Source organism: Leptonotus elevatus, chromosome 20, assembly GCF_054856555.1.
Source record: "Leptonotus elevatus isolate MCC_2025b chromosome 20, RoL_Lele_1.0, whole genome shotgun sequence".
NCBI classification, from domain to species: Eukaryota; Metazoa; Chordata; class Actinopteri; order Syngnathiformes; family Syngnathidae; genus Leptonotus; species Leptonotus elevatus.
Window position 1 is genome coordinate 6,024,115 of NC_141258.1, and position 17,576 is coordinate 6,041,690.

Here is a 17,576-nt window from a genome sequence, read left to right on the forward strand (position 1 = left end):
TGACTATCCTTTTTTATTCTCTTTCCCAGGCGAACTGTGGCGCTTGGAGGATGACATGGAGGCTGAAGACGAGCCAGAGCGAGGTGAAGCCAGACCTCGCTCCCAGTCGCCCTTTTCTCACTTCCGGGCGCGCGCCGCGTACCTCCGTAAAAGCATCTCCGCCGACAACCACCTGGACATGAACTGCGACTACAGCTCGGGGACTGCGGTGGAGGAAAAGCCCGCGCGCAGCAGTAAGGCGAAGCTGAAACGCAAATTTGTGAGTTTGACTTTTCCTATTCATATTTCATCAGATTTAACAGCATAGTTAAGTGTAGATAAATACCATCTTTTTTGGAGTGTAAGTCACTTTTTTCATAGTTTGCCTGTCCAGCGACTTGTATATTTTATAATTAGAGCTCGGACTTTCATCCAAAATTTGCTAAATGTGCTGACGGCAGCGTACTTGATTTGAAACTTTTCGGCAGATGCTACATGCTAAAATGAGTGAGCTAGCTAGAGAGACAGTCCCTTCATTTTTGCTATGAGAGGCGGCAGCAAACTAATGTCATGCAGTACGTTACACATCAGTTGTCATGACTTCGATTATGAAGAAAATATTAATCACGATTACTTTGGTAATCGTTTTAATCATGATTAGGACGATAATTTTTTGGGGGTACAAAACAAGAAAATGTTTAAACGTAAAAATTATTAAGACAAATAAAATAATTTGAAACACTAAATTTATGCAAGTTCCTTTTGTTGATCATTTTTTAAATATGCAGAATTTCACAAGTTACTTCATATTAATTAATGAAGATTAGTTAGCTCTTGCACTGAGCTGTCACCAATGTCTTACAAGTGCAATTAGTGCCATCTAGTGGCAGACAAATGACCTCAACACTACATACATAGTACATCTTTTTAATTGTATCAATGACTAAAAGATGCAGCTATATTTATATTATTTTAACTTTTTTTTTTCCACTTTTATGTTAAGAGTATGAAAACTTATAATAAAATTATATTTTATTGTACATTTTATCATACATTTAGAACAGATATAAAATGTGTGATTAATCGCGAGTTATCTATTGAAGTCAATTAATTACGATAACAATTAATTACGATAACAAAAAAAACCCACATCGCCTGACACCCCTAGTAAAAACATTTAAAATACAAACCGCTACCGTAAAATAATTCTTGGGGAAGGTGACCTTTCCATCACATTGTAATGCCAGCCTGATGTAAAACATCTTTTTCGCACGCGTCAACACCTTTTTAAAGCCACCACAAACAATGTCATTAACCCAACGCAACACCTGCTATGACATCACATTTGTCACTCGTCGTCATCTGCTGGGCCGACAGTTCGGCTGACAAAAGTGCTGAGGACACGCGCGCCGCTTGAAATTGAATCATTAAGCTGGGCGTCGGCGTCATTAAAGCTTTTTATGAGACAAATTGTCTGCCACTGAAACAACTCGGATCGTGTTGACGTGGCTTGCGCACAAGCCTTCAATGACCTCCTTGTCTGTTTTTTCATAACTGCAAATGATTTGTCTGGCTCAACTTTTTTTTTTTATGACTTGACTGTTTGGTCCTCTTGATTTCGACAAAGGCAACAACAGACTTGAAGTCTATTAAAGATTGAAGACTTTTCTATTGTGACTCGGTCACCGGATCGGGTAACCCAAGACCCCATTAGCAGCCTGATGGTTGTAATTGCTTCTCCAGTGTCACAGGTGCAACTGGACCCTAGCATGGCTCAACGATGCTCAGGTGGGCCAACAAAGTCGTACGTGCGGCGTGTTTATAGATCCAAAATATTTCTGGCGGAATTGATTACCGCCGCGGGCAAAACAATCTCCACATGCAAGTTGCTGAAAAGATTACTAATACAGAATTCATATTGTTAGATTAATACGTGGCTTCAGATTGCTGGTAGTGGGGAGTGCAATTTAAAGACGGACTCCACAGCAGGAAAGGAATTGAAGGAGCTCATCAGCAGACGGGATTTTATTAGTTTCGGTGTCATGGCGGCTGTTGTGGATCTTACGAGCTGCGGTTGTTTTGGGGTAGGACTCACACACTTTGTATTACATTTCTTATTCCGTATGGCCTACTTGACAATCTACCGGTTTTCTAAAGTTTTTTTTTTTTTCCTTTAATGCTCAGTTTTGGGTTACCGTAAAATCCGGGGAATAACACGCATCCCACAAATCACTCATCATTTTCTCTGTGCTGGTGTATACGGTCCCTGGATTTGCTAGTGTATATACGTGTAGTATATCTTTTGATATCAGAGGAAATAATAAATAAATAAAGTTGAAAAATATACCAATAAAATGTCAATTCAGGTTATGATTAAGGTCTTTCAAAGTATTTTTAAAATATTTTTTTCAAAAATGTTGTTCTTACACTATATGCTCTTTAAGCAATTTTTTTTACTTTGATTTTTAAATCTCTTCAACTGCTTTTGAATGTACTTTTAATTACAGCATGTGAAGCATATTGAGTTACGTTGTGTATAAAATATGCTATAAATCAGTGATTTAATTTTTTTATTTTTTAGAACCTGTCGGGACAGGTTGACCTCTAAACAATCTGAAAAGTATCTGTTTCTCATTGAGAAGAAGCCTTAATTAAAAAACTAAATTGGCAACATTGACTAGCAAGTTACAGTAATAGAGGCCAAACCCTGCCATGAAAATTTGAAAAATGCATTACAATAATAATAATAATAATCTAAAAACTCAGAAACAGTTTGGCTTTAGACACAGGTGCTTTGAGACGAGCTCGTTTTGCTGCCAGTTGAGTAGAAGCACCTGTGGCTAAATGTGGCAGGGTTAGTTTGTTTTTACTTTCTGGACTGATTCCCCAACCCTGATAATAATAATAATAATAATAATAATAATAATAATAATAATAATAATAAAGATAATGGCTCCATATCAACATACTTTGTTGACAACAATTTCTGTACACTAGGTGAAAAAAAATAAAACCTTGAAAATGCTTATTTCCAAATTTCACTCGTCTTTTATTGATTCTTATTAAGTTGTACAGATATCCGGCGACTGTGAGCTTATAAAATTTAGTTTGATATTCCGTACTTTTTCTGTTTAGTTCCAGACAGACGAGCACACCCTCTTGAAAGACAGACGACATGAATCTGTCCTCCCCCCTCATAACGCAGCCCCATTTATTTGAATTGATCTCTTCCTCTTTTTGTTCCATGGTCTGATTTATGCAATAATTCATTCACACAGTCTTTCTCCCCTCCATCCTTTTTTTTAAATTTATATATTCAATTTGTTATTACTACAAAGGGGAATAATTAGAGAGCAGCTCGTGGCCGTCCATCACTTTTACACCTTTTTGGCAACTTTCCTTCCTTGAAGATGGAAGCGACAAAAATAACCACAGTTTTTAAAACAGCTGGCAGCCATAAGCTGTGCTAATGCTGCAGTGTGCTGAAACGCAGACACGGCGAATCAACAGTAGGGACTAATGCAGTGGCACATAATTAAGTAGAAACATAGAATTGTGTACTGGTGTGCAGTTAATTGGAAAATGGAGGGGACGAGAGTCGGTTAATTACCCATCCATTTTTCTCCCCGAGTGCTGAGGCGATAGATTGTGTTAAAAGTGAAAGTAAACTCCATGCATATTTCATTAATTATTATTATTTTTTTAATACTCAATAGAGGGTGACTCTCCCGCTCACAAAAAAAACAGCACAATTCTACGCTCAATTGTTTTGTTGAATACGATAACAGTATGCTATAAATGTTGGAAAGGAAGGAAAAAGATGACGTGATGACAAACATTCCAACTCCAATATTAATCATTCCTATTCTCAATGCGTACATTCATAGTGGTTCTCAAACTTTTTACACCAAGTACCACCTAAAAAAAAAAACTTTGCTCTCAAAGCGCCACCATCATGACCGTCATTAAAATATAGTAGAACAGTAGGCCCAAGACAGAGGTTTTATTCCTAAAAAGTCATTTTCAATATTATTCAGTTCCACTGTAGCAATTTGGTTCGAAACACTTAACGCACTGTACTGTAATAAATGTTCAAAAACTGTTGATAAATTAATTCCGTTCTAAAAAGTTAAATTTCATTTCAAATATGTTCTACTTACAAAATAAATGCTTCTCAACAAATGTGCTGTATTGGATTTTAATAAAGTTTAAGCAACAGGAAAATTACATTTGAGTCAAAGCATTTAATTCAGTTGTTTATGTATACCACTAGAGGGAGCTCACGTACCACTTGGTTTAACAACAAACACGCTGCTAAAGTTCTGAACGTTTCAATGCAAATATATTTTGTCAAAGTAAACTGAACTGAAATTAACAAATGTATTGTATTGCATAAAAAAAGAAGAAGCTAAGTAAGGTAAACCTCCGCTCAACACCATTTATCAGTTATATAGTGAAATTGGGTGGTTTGAATATTTACTTTGCAAGTCTGGAAATTTTAGATTAGGGGTGACTGTGCTCCGAGCTGGGTTATAATAGTTTTGGAATTGTCATTTTAGTTAGCCTTTTATTTATTTATTTAGTGAATATTAAATTTAGTGAATGTAGTTAGTTTAAAAAAAAAATGTTTTACTCTTTTTTTTTTTTTTTTGGCCGAAAATGCTTTGTTTTAGTTTTAGTATTGGTTTTATTATTTATTTATTTAAATTTTGTGTATTTCTTGTTTGCATGATTAAAAAAACTCCAGCGTATGTATTGTGTAGTAAAAATTCAAAATTATTATTTAAAACATTTTAAAACCAACCATCCACAAGTAAAAAAATAAAGGTACTATATAATACATTACTTGTAGTTTTCATTTAAAAAAAAAAAAGCATTTTCCATTTTATTTTGTTCGTGATTTTTTATTTATTTTTTTCTTTCTTTTTTGTTATTTGTTGGTTTTTGTGAACTAAAATAACCTTAGCTCCTAGTTATTAAAAAAAAAAAAGTCCGGAGCCCTGAATTTCCTCAAAACAGTCTATTATTGATAGATACAAATATTTTATCAGTTTGCCAATTTCTTATGTCCTTTCCAGAAAAAACAACAACAACAATGAAACATTATTTTAATTTTAAGTCAATTCGTCATCAACTTTTGACCCGCAGCCCATTAAAGACAACATATTACCTCCAACAATGTTCACTTCTGATTCATTGTATTGCAACCCTAAAAAAAACAATAAACATGGATTAATACCAGCACAACCGTGAATTTCAATAACCTACCAGCATCGTTTACACTGAGTCACACACACCGACACCGCTTTTAGTACCTTTACTGCCAAATTAACAGGAAAACATCTGGTGTCCTGTCCTCCCCATGCACACTTAACAGAGAGCATTGTCACGTATCCTGCCATGAAAAATTAGTGGTAATATGTCTCTTTTTGTGTGTGTGTGTGTGTGTGTGTGTGTGTGTGTGTGTGTGTGTGTGTGTGTGTGTGTGTGTGTGTGTGTGTGTGTGTGTGTGTGTGTGTGTGTGTGTGTGTGCTTCCATTTCTGCCACGCAGCATGAGCCACACTTGCTATCGCAACGCACGAGCTTAGAAAGCACACGGCGTATCATCGCTGTTGATTGAATGGGTGTAAACATACAAAGCCTTAGTCACGCTTGTTTCCAGCACTTTGCTGTTTGCGCACTCTGCCGCCGCTTTTGCAGATGACTCATGCAGTTTCTTTATACAACACAACCAGAGGAGGCAATTTTTATAAGTTGGGTCATAAATACGAGGCAATGCAAATCATTTTCTTTTTTTGCGCCAAGGGGGGGGGGGGGGGGGAGCTCCACTGGAGACGCGTTTTTAACTAGATGATATACATATATCCTCACACACACACACGATGCCCGATTGGCCCCGGTGACGTCAATGGTCTTAAGCACGTCGTGGGCTGTCTGAGTGGCTCGCGGGATATGTCATTATTCCCCGTGGTTGAGAGCCCATTTTTGATTGGATTCATTTACTCTGTCGGGGGAAACAGACTGTCTGTGAGCACACGTCCGGAATACTCGCTTAATAGGCAGTCAGACGTCCTAAATAGATGGTCTCTCGGCGCACCACGTCGGTTTTTTAGATTCTTTTTCAAAGGATAACTGGCGAAAAAAACCCTCTTTAAATCAGTCGTTAATTAGGAGGATGCTACATTTGGTGAGATTTGAGTTTGTTTGACAGTTTAGAGGTTAAAATAGATGGATAATGTATCTTTTAATCTGTTGATTCTTTTGTCGTTGAATCTGATCTAAACAAGATTGGGTTTCTATCCCTTTTAATCAGAAAATAGTGCATGAAGTCTGTAATGACAAAAATGATGATTGTTTTTCAAAGAAAATCAGATGTTTGCGAATTAGTCCATTTTTTTTTAACTTCCAGATAGTTAGTTGGAGTAAGACTGTAGTAAAAAAACAAACAAAACAATTATGCGTTTGGACTCATCTACATCTATGTGGCAACTTAATTTTGCAGTCACATTTGAGACAATACAGTGTGTAGCTTCAAAAAGGTCAATCAATATCTGAAAACTGAAAGCTAGCATAGCATAGCCTAGCATAATAGGAAAAGGATTAGCTGACTTTGAAACCATGCGCATACTGTTTTCGATTTTCTTTCATACAGTTTTTTTTAGTTTTAGTTATCAAAGCTTGTATTACATGTTAGTGTTTTATTTACATATAAACACATTTATTTTATATTTTTATAGCTAAAAAATTGCTGATAGAGGAAAAACTGAGATCTGAGATATCCAGTGTTTTCATGGAAGACTTCAGAAATCTGACAGTATTTACTGTTGAGAGGCTGAATTTCCGAGGACAATTTTACATGAAACAACGTCTCAAGACGATTATTGGGCTTATCAAAAATATTGATCAATTAATTTGATAATAAATGTATTGTCGATTATTCCTATTTATGGCCTACCCTAATGATTATTTATCCCCTTTGCTTTTTCTCAAAGAAAATAATAGCATAGTCTAATATGTGAGTCATGAAATAATGCCGATGTACTGCTCTTAACGACCTAAGCGAAGTGATATAAAAGTGGCTGGGGGGGTTTACGTGTGACCTTAGTACGCCCGGCCACTTACTTCTCTGATTATAGTCATTAAAAATTGACCCGGTTGCTATAGCGACACACCCGCATACACTTATAATACCGATAGTCGAGTTTTGTCAGGTCGGGGGTCCTGTTGAGGCTTAATGGAAAACGTCAGCTTTCGTCTAGTTCAAGTGCACTCCTGAACCGGGCAGATGCTGGGCGGCACAGCGTCGGCTATTCCAGCCCTGCACACTCTTCCATCAGGCCGCCAATTTCCAGTGGCCTCAATCGAAACAGGATACAGGAGTGCCGCCTCCGGGCCTTTGCAGCATTAGCGTCGTGATTACTTGGGTAATTAGCCCGATGATACGGCCAGTGGAAGGCCCGGCGGCCGATGTGGAACTCCTCCAAGCTGTTTTTCTTTCATTTCTTGCCTCTTACCTTTGCGGTCTCCCCGTCCCCGTTGCCTTGCAGTCATTACGGCGTCGTCGTCTTTCCTCGCGGGGGTAATGGGAAGCAGGACCACAAACGACGGCTGGAAGATTCCTGCGGCTACTTGGCCAGAGACTCCCAATTAAATTTGATGAGCTCAAGTTACTTATACGGCGCGGGTGCGCGCCAAAGTGCTTAAGAAAACTTTCAGCGCTGATTTAGTTCACAAATCCAGACTCAGCTGTCCAAGATCAACACAGCACCGCTGGTGTACTGTGGATTTTCAAATTTGCATTTAGCTTATCCTTATCCTGCGAGGAAGAGTTACGCAAGGCAATAATAAGCTTGAAATCCGAGGTTGCTTATCCCAAAAAAGTGCAATTTTTCCATTTTGGATGTGTGATTTAAATTTCATAAATTAAGCCCAAACCATATACAAATATATTTAATTTTAATACATTTCATACTTTTATGTTATAAATGAAGCAGTCCTAAGTAATTTACTTACTTCAATTTTTTATATTTTTTATGACGTTCTAATTTGCTTCTACTTACTCAAACTATTTATTATTCACCTGTCTGTATCTGGCAGTTGCGTTCATTCCGTTACTGGCCACACTGTGGCAGCATAACGCCATCAAAAAGAAGACCATGTGATGAGAGGCTGGCTGTACTCATCTGAGTGAGAATCGTCACCTGAGTGGCAGTGAAGGTCTCTCTCTGAGGTGACTAACAGCGGGACAAGCCCCCTAAGTGTCAATGGAGCCAAAGTTTGGCTGCGGACGGCCGACTGACATTCGTTATCTGCCCGACTTTTTTTTTATTTTTATTTTTATTTTTTTACTGGAATGCGCAGCAGCCGACAAAAACACGAGCACGCGAGGGAGAAGCCAGATCGTTGGCCACTTTGTGAGACTTAGAAAAAAAAAAAAAAAAATCTAGTGCTGTATTTTATTTTTTCTGCGCTCAGCTTTTCTCCCCTGCTGAGCCTGGGTTTGAGAGTCGGGGTTGTGAACTGGTGGCTCAGCAGGATGAAATCTACATTGCAGCCAAATAACTTTGACTATTACAGTTAGAAGCTTCTGTGTATGTGGTGGGGCTGGAAGATTATGGACAAAAATAACTATTTTGATCCATATTTGTAATCACAATTAATCAACAGGATTATTCATTGATTAAAATTTGTATTTATTTATTCAACTACCGAAATTCAACTTAAAATATAACACGAAAGAACAAACAGAAAATTAATTAGTATCAAAGTAAAATAATAATATATAAAAAAGAAAAGCAATAAAAAAAAAAGACTAAATAAATTATGTACCTGCTGTGCCCACCTTGGCCTCTTAGGGGCAATGTGGTGCCCTATATTCATAGGGATGCACATTAATATATATTAAGAGAGAGTTGAAGAAGAAAGTCGCAATTTAGCATTATTATTATAATGCATTGATTTTATTTTGTTTATTATCATTAACTACGAGGAATATACTGTTTTTGCCTTCAAATATTGCATTGTGTATCTGTTTGTATGTGTTAATATTCATTATTTGAGGAAATATCACTCCCGGAGCGCCATGCTAATATTCAGTTAGCCTGTCAATGGGGTTTTACGTTGACTGCTAGCATTAGCACTGCCAAAGTTTCTAAAATGAAGTCTGTCTTGTTGCTAAATATACAATACGTATAATTGTTTTTGTAGTGTTTTTCTTTTTTTAAGAATGATATTTTAGGGACCAATTAAGTGAAAGTAGATTAATGTGATAAATTGATTTAATTCCGTTTTAGACTTCTTTTCTGGGCAATTGGTTTGCATCATACATTACTGCCATCTATAGGACTGGAGTGGAACTGTGTTGACCGTAATAATAAGAAACATTGTGATCAACTGCAAAGGACCTCATCGAAATATGCATTAAGTGCTATCGTCATGGATTTGAATTCGCATGGGAACCTTTTCTCCTGCCAATTTGGTTGCCGCTGGCGACCGACGAAACCGTGCCTCTTATTCGAGCTCTCTGTCATCGTCCCGCTTTCTGCCTTTGCTCGCAATCGTTGCTTTAACTGACATGGGAGCTCTTGCAGAGGATTACAGCATCAGGAGCTCACTAATGACGATCTTGTATAAATCCAGCCTCTCGTCCTTTTCATTAAATAATGGTCGGTTTGTCAAGAACTGACAACATTTGAGGGTTACTCTGGATTTTATTTCACCCACTTGTCAAATACAGAGCGTCCCGTAAAGAGCGAAATGTGCGCTCGAGCACGCTTTGTGGAATATGCAGCCTCTCAGCAGCTGTTGGTGGCTTTTGATGAAGGGGGCTCTCGGCAAGCCCTTTTCCAAACAGAGGCCGACACACGGGCTACGCGAGGGCATTTCGCATGCCTGCGAGCTCGCTGACTTAGACCCCGCGGAGCCACTTGAGCACACTCTGTCCCGTTTTAGAGGCCCTGTCTGTCGGCTCCTGCGTCACCAGAAGATACCTGTTTGAACTTCACCACCCACTTCTGGATGAAGTATGGCTGCGGATCATCTCCGCTATGTGTAGGGGCTTAGAGGAGTTCTCTTTAGCGAGAAATGCTTTTACATGAGTCAGTTTAGCATAATGCTAGCAAATAATGCAAAATGCCTTTGATAGGCGCAGTGATGTTAGAATGCTTAAAGCGTCCATTGACACCTGTAGAAAGACAAAAAAAAAAAATGCTCATATGCATATATTCTTTATCCTCTGCTAAATAAATTACGCACATCAATGAATTATATCTTTCACTGCCAGCCCTGTTAAAATTTATCGTTGACGTCTAAAGCCGCCGTTGGAGGGGAGTGAGTTTTAAGAATGATGCACAAGCTCTTCATTTCTTTATAATGTAATTAATGATATTACTTAATCTTTTTTTTTTTTTTGTAGGGATGGCGTTTTTTTCAATGTATCGGTTCCTCGGGGAGACTGCCGATACCAGCAATGGTACATAAGGGGGGGAAAAAAATCTGATCTTGAGTAAATCCTACTCACAAGAAGTTGGCGTTGCTTTGCGGCAGTTTGACATTCATCATGTACGTCGGAAAGAAAGAGGCATTTGTTCACAATAATCTAGAGGTGCAACGATTACAGTAATTTCTGGACTATAAGGCGCAACTGACTATAAGGCGCAACTGACTATAAGCCGCAGGTGTTTTAATGTTACCGCACCGGGTTCCTGCTACTTTCTTTTCCATAATGAGGGTGCAACTTGTCTCTCTCTCGTTTGTTCTCTGCTACTTGTATTTGGGCTCACTTGGTTTGTTTTGCTCTGCCTGACGCTCTTGCGCTTCCTTTATAGTGCGCCCCCTTGTGATCTGATGGATAAGCCGCACCTTTGTATTAGCCGCAGGGTCGAATGCAAGTGAAAAAAGTATCGGATTATAGTCCAGAAATTACTGTAATCGACATTTTAGCACGTATCAAATGAATTGATAATTATTCTTGATAATAGATAAATAGCTTAGATATCTTTTTAAAAATTGTCAAAATAATTGGAATTTCAGCTCCTCAGCATTAAATATCTCCGATTTCTGTAGTCCTTTATTAAAGTGGACTGATTATTATTTTTTATTTATTTTTAAGTTAAAAAAAAATGCTAATTTGAAAATTTGTGGGTCGTAGTACTGTATTAGAAAAAATAGATTTTTTTTTTTTTCTGTGATTTGTGTTTGTTTCGTATTCATTTAGGATAAAAAAAGGGTGGGGGGGGGGGTGTTGTGCTATGTTATCGGTTCGGTCATTGTCTTCCAAAGTAATAAATGGATTTTAAAAATACTTTATTTTTGTAAATAATTCTCTAAATTCTCTTTAGTCTTCAAAAAACTATTTTATTCATGTAATAATGCACATTATATATATATATATATATATATATATATATATATATATATATATATATATAAATCTTTTTTCATGAATGAATATCAAATTGTTGTGATACTATCATATCACAACTTTAAATAGGCCCAAACCTAAGATTGTGTCATGATGACACACCGGTCATCGGATATGCAGTAAAAAGAAAAAGAAAAAAAAAAGCAATAACATGCTTTATTCTACATTATTTTGCGGACCCTTTAACCCAAGCTCCGGCTCGCGTGGACCCAAGTTTGAAAAGCACTCGCTTAGACAGCAGGATTGATGATGTGACCTCAGCGGTTCCAACAAGTCTGTGTTTGCTCTTCCTTTCCAAAGATCTTCCATTTTGATTTGATAAGTGTTTGATTGCAATCACTGCCTCCCTCCTCACATCCTCCCTCCCCTTGTTTATTTTCTCTAGCGCCTGCCGTGTTTTTCCGAGTAAGCCAGTACAAAACAAACACTATTGATTTCTCCTCCCCCTCCTCCGAATTCCTCCTCGACTATTAGCCCCTATTGGCGTACGTACGCGCGCATTTCCTTCTCTATCTCCCCTCCGTTGACCTGCCCTCAATCAGCGCGCCGCTGTCGCACTTCGGGATCCAGACGCTCGTCAAACCGATCCCTGCCTGTTGGCCTTAAGTGGGCCCGGGCCGGGCGCTTCGGAGCGGTTCTCAGGGTCTAAGGGCCCTCGGGCACAATAGGAGGGCCGAAAGCGTTTCTTTGAGCAAATCCTGTCCCCTGGTCTCCCTTTTCCCGGGCCTCCCGTCCTCCGTCCTGGCTCGGCCTCCCCTCTGCCCACCTCCAGACTCTCTGTCTGCGCTGACACTGCCTTTAATAAGAGAGGGGGGGGGGGCTGTTTATTTGTGTGGTGCGAGGTTAAAAACTTCCCCCTTAATTGACATTCCGGTAACACTTTCCAATAATGGGGCGAGCAATTTCCTTGAAATGGATGTGTGTCCACCACAAGTAAAAACAGCACTTGTAGCTTTCACTCACCCATGGATGACCTGCACTTGCGCTGCCTTTCTTGGGCACGTCCACATGTGTGTGCGTGTCGGCGTGAGAAACGGTGTGACTGGCGCTGCACTGGCGCGGCGAGCGTTTTTAGTGTTTGGATGACGGATAGCGCGGGTCAAACGCACAATGCTACTCACTGTATTTGTTTTGTGACCAAGCTAGTAACTCGGCTGACTTGTAGAATTCATTACGAAGCAATGTTCACCATTGAAATAGCATTCATGACTATTTTTGGTTTTAATTTTAAATAGATTGGTTTGTTTGTTGACTGTGCGTGCGTGTGTGTAGTCTTGTTTTTGTGACATAGTAGGGCCAACATTTCGGGATTTATGGGGGCCATTTTGCTGGGCCCCACAAGTTTAGACCTCTTTTTGAGGGTCAAGACTTAATTTTAGAGTTTAGGTTTGAGTTGGGTTATGGTTGAGGTTAGGGTAAGGAATAGGGGTAGGCAATAATTTTTGATGGTTGGGGTTAGGGGAAGGGGCTAGGAAATGCATTATGTCAATGAGATGGCCCCACAAAGATAAAACAAACCTGTGTGGGGGGGGGGGGGGGCTAGTAAGCTACTAACTCGGTTGACTCGTGGAATTCATTTATAGTTTAGTCTTTGAAATTAAATGGCAATTGCATTCATTACACTTTTTTGTTTCCATTTCAAATGGATTTGTTTCCCAATTTTTCACTTCCAGAAAAAGCAGTTTTGAGGTGCTGTTACTTCACAAAACATTTATAACCAAAAGAGAAGCAGTATACCATGACCCATATTGGGTATTTTTGTGTGTGTGTGGTAATATTGGGTTATTTTTCAACCATATTGGATTATATTGCTATGTATGTGTGAGATTTTGTGTGTGTAGTTCGGGCGAGAGAGTGTTTATGTGACTGGGTGAGAAATAGATTTGCGGTGTGTGCTTGTAAGGGAGTGAATGTGAGAGTAAGTGAATGTGTGTGTGAGAGGGAATTTGTGTGATTGGAAATGAGAGTCGCGTGAGAGGGATTATGTGTTTGTGCCAATGTGTGTATATGACAGTGAGTGTGCGTGAGAGGGAGTTTGCGTATGACTGCGTGACTGTGTAAGAGAATGTTTACATGTGAAAGACTGTGACTGTGTGAGCGAGAGAGTGTTTGTGTGATTGATTGTGTGAGCGTGTAAGTGCAGTAAAAGTACACATGCCGCTTTTGTACATGCGTGCACCTTGGCAATTATTTTCTTGTTAAATATGTTGTCATGCTTATTTTTCTGTCAGTGCACATTTTATCCATAGATCAAAAGTCAGTAAGTAAATAAATCACCACAAATATTTTGACTTTGTGTCATCTCGAGTGATATTAAGTGACAGTGGCACCACAATGAAACGCTTTAAAAAAAATAAAAAATCCACAAGTTGTTTGTTTAGCTTAATTGTAAAACTTGAACTGGCGTAGTTACAAATGATTCGATTTTTTTTTTCTTTCCAACCGGTGTCTGAAAAAAAAAGCGGAATTTTGAAATTCCAAATGTGTAGGAGCCCCGCGAATGTGTGTGCGGTAAGCAAGCAGCAACAGTGTGTGTGTGGCTGCCGGCAGACGCTGGCTGGTTCCCGGCCTTGTCATTCCGTCTCCCACGCGCCCTCTGATGTGGTCGCAGGCTGCGGCTTTCACTATGGAGCGCGGCGGCCACTGCGCACACTCACACTGCTCTCGCATGTCTGTGTAAACACACATTGCGCGGCTGGTATGCGGCGGCATTCTCAGAAACGCGGGCGCGCGCAGATGGAAAGATGGAGCGCGCGGCAGCGGCATGCCAAAGTGTCTGAATGGACGGCGAGGGCTTAATACGTACGCTAGACGCCATCCGTGGCGTTGGTGGGCTCCCACAATAAGCGGTTGGGTTTAACTGATATCAAAGACAGATGTTGGCGCCAGGCCCATCCTACCGTGCGTGTGTGTGTGTGTGTGTGTGTGTGTGTGCGTGTATATGCGTTTGCGACTGCGTGTGAGAAGGATTCACTGCGTGTGCGAGGCGAAGTGTAAGAATCAGAGAGTGCATGTGTTTTTGAATGCGATAATTTAAGAGCTGTCTCCCTATGAGATTGAGTGTGAGTGAGAGAGAGAGAGAGAGTGAGGGTGCGCCTGAGTGTGTGAGAGGGGAGAAAGGAAGAGTGAGAAAAACATTTTAATGTGAGAGAGGGTGTGAGTGCTAGTAACTTGGTTGGCACGTGGAATTCATTATGAAGTAATTTTTAACTTTGAAATGAATTGCAATAGCATTCGTTACACTTTTTGTTTCCATTTTAAATATATTTGTTTTTCACAGTTTTGAGGTGCTGTTGATTCAGAGAGAATTATTATTTTTTTTTTTTACGTGCGTTTGTCAGTATTAATGAGGGAGAGAATGTGCGCTGGTGTGTGTTTGAGTGTGAGAGGGTGAATGAGAGAGGTCATGTGTGCAAGACTTGTGAGTGTGTGAATGCCTCTGAGATTGAGAGTATGGATGTGAGAATGTGTGTGTGAATGTTTTATTAATGAGAAAAAGTGTGAGTGACAGTGTGTGAGAAATTTCATGTGAGTGTAGAGAGAGAATGACTGAGAGTGGTATTTAATGTGAGAGTTGTTATTTTAGATTTAATATGAGTGATGAGAGAAACATTTTAATGTGTGTGTGTGTGAGAGATTTTTGTGAGAGAGCTTAAATATGAAAACCAGAGAGCTTTTTTAAATGTGAGTGTATGAGAGGCTGTGAGAGCTTTAATGTGATAGTGTGTATGAGACAGATTTAATGTGAAAGTTGTGAGAGACTTAACGTGATTGATTGAGAGGGATTTAAAGAGAGAAATCAAAGAGAGCGATTTATAATGAGAGTTAGTGATTAGGGGTGGGAATCATTGAATGTCTCACGATTCGATTCAGATTTTTGGGTCTGCGATTCGATTCAGAATAGATTTTCGATTAAGAACGATTTTTTATTCAAAATTATTTGGTTGACAATGATTTTTATCACTCAAAACGTTTCCACACTGAAAAAAACAATTTATTGGAATAACTTCGATCGTGACTTTTTCCTTCTACTCTCTAATGTGGCTACAACTTAACAGTGTATTAGACCGCGTGGAACCACACTGCCCCTCAGTGGCCAAACCGGGTACAGCATGAACAGCGCTCCATAAAGGCACACACAGACAAAGGGAGGACAGTATAAAATAATATGAATACAATCGATTTGGGGAAATTTAAAATCGATTCTGAATCGTACTAAATGAGAATCGCGATTCTTATGAGAATTGATTTTTTTGGCACACCACTATTAGTGATAGTCTTAATGGGAGAGTGAGAGATTTTTATGTGAGAGTGAGCGGTAGAGATTTAATGTGTGATCGATTGGTTATAAAAACAAAACAGTGTGTACCAGTTTGAAATGAAACCCACACATTGGAATCTCTACTGCCTCCTTCTGTTCTCATGTTGAATTGCACATTTGGCAGTGAAATATGGCACCTGTCAAAATGTGAGTTTAGCGAGGCGCCGAAAGATGAGAATGAATGAGTTTACCATCATATCTGCTTTCATTCCAAATCGAAAAGTCTCGGCCGCTATTAGCCGACGTCCGACCAAATGTCATCGCGCATCCGTCACACGTTCTTTAAATTTGTCCTAAAATGCCGCCATTCTATTCAAATTTCTGCATTTAATGACACAATCTAATTTGATTATGCAGATGCTGGTGCCAAACCCTGAGCCCGCGCTCCATTGATTCCCATTCGTGTTTTTGTCCAAGCATCCGTCAGCATCAGCGGCGAACAATAGCCGCTGGCACGCCGAAAGCCGTCGGCGTTTCCCGAGGGGCCCCTCCTCCCCCCCCCGTTCCTCATTTTTCAGGCAGGCCTGTCTCTTTAAGGTGCTGTTTGTTTAGTTCAGTCAGACCTGTGCAGGCTCAGTGCGAGGCTCCTTTCATAGGGGCTCCATTTTGTTCTTAATAAAATGGCACTCAGTGGCCGGGGGACTGGCAGGCACCCAGCTCCCTGGGAAACCAAAGAATGCCCGCCTTCATTTAGCAACAAACAGCCACTAGCCTGAAGAGGCGTGTAGCGCGCCACTCGGCTCCTTAGGCTCGCGTACAGATGGGATGACCTGAATTTCCCAATAAATCGGCCATGAAACGCGAGCGGATTGACTGCGAAGGGATGACGATAAAAATGAGATTCATCGCGTTCCGACACAAAGATGCGGAAACACACTTCGCTATTGTCCGCTAACGAAGGGATATAATAACGTTTTGTTGAAGATGGTGTTTTATGACTAGCGGCGATCAGACTAGCGCTAGCTAGGCTCACTGCTATGCTCATTCATGCTCTCGGGACAGCACAAATGTATGAGGACTAACAAATATTTTAATAATAGGTTAATCTGCCAATTATTTTGTCGATGGTGTAAATAAATTCCATCGCTTTATTAAAAAAAAAAAAAGAAGATTTTTGAAAATAATTTTTTTCTTTATGAATCGGAAATAATTATAAATTATTAAAATAATTATAAATAAATAATTAATAAATTAATGTTTATTTTGTATTTCTATGAATTGGTTCCTGGTTTGGTCCGTAACGTATTATTTTGATCCAACACAATGATAATCAGTCTGCTTTCATCAAAGAAAAAAAGACAAGTAAGAAAATAAAATAATTACTGTCAAAGAGAATATTTACTGTCAAAAGGCTGACATTTTGAGGATTTGGACAATTTTAAGTTTCATAAAAAAAAAAAAAAATTAAATGACAATAATAATAATAAATGTAATTGAATTATTATATGTTTTTAATGAAAAACAACTAGGACAATTTTAGGTTTCATAAAAAAACTTTTTTTTAATAATAATTATAATAATGATAATAATAATAAATGTCAGTCTGCTTTCATCGAAGAAAATAAGAGAAGTAAGAAAAGAAAAGAAATAAGAGAATATTTACTGTCAAAAGGCTGACATTTCATAAAAAAAAAATAATAATAAATGTAATTTAATTAATTTTTTAAAAATTAAAAAACAACTAGGACAATTTTAGGTTTCATTAAAAAATATTAATTAAATAATAATAATAATAATAATAATGATGATAAAAATAATACATGTAATTTAATTATTATTTTTTTTATTAAAAAACTATTAGGACAATTTTAATTTATTTTAACTCAATCACTCTGCTGTTTTACTGGATTTTG

General features: G+C 38.7%; 1 protein-coding gene across 2 annotated transcripts in view; it reads left to right on the top strand.

The window, feature by feature from the left end:
• The window catches only part of ankfn1b (ankyrin repeat and fibronectin type III domain containing 1b), a 128,210-nt gene that overhangs the window by 30,223 nt on the left and 80,411 nt on the right, over positions 1-17,576 (top strand). For both annotated transcript variants that reach the window (XM_086065240.1, XM_086065239.1), the window contains one exon: positions 30-259. In XM_086065240.1, coding sequence (XP_085921366.1) covers positions 30-259 — 230 coding nt within the window. The remainder of the gene's footprint in view (positions 1-29; positions 260-17,576) is intronic.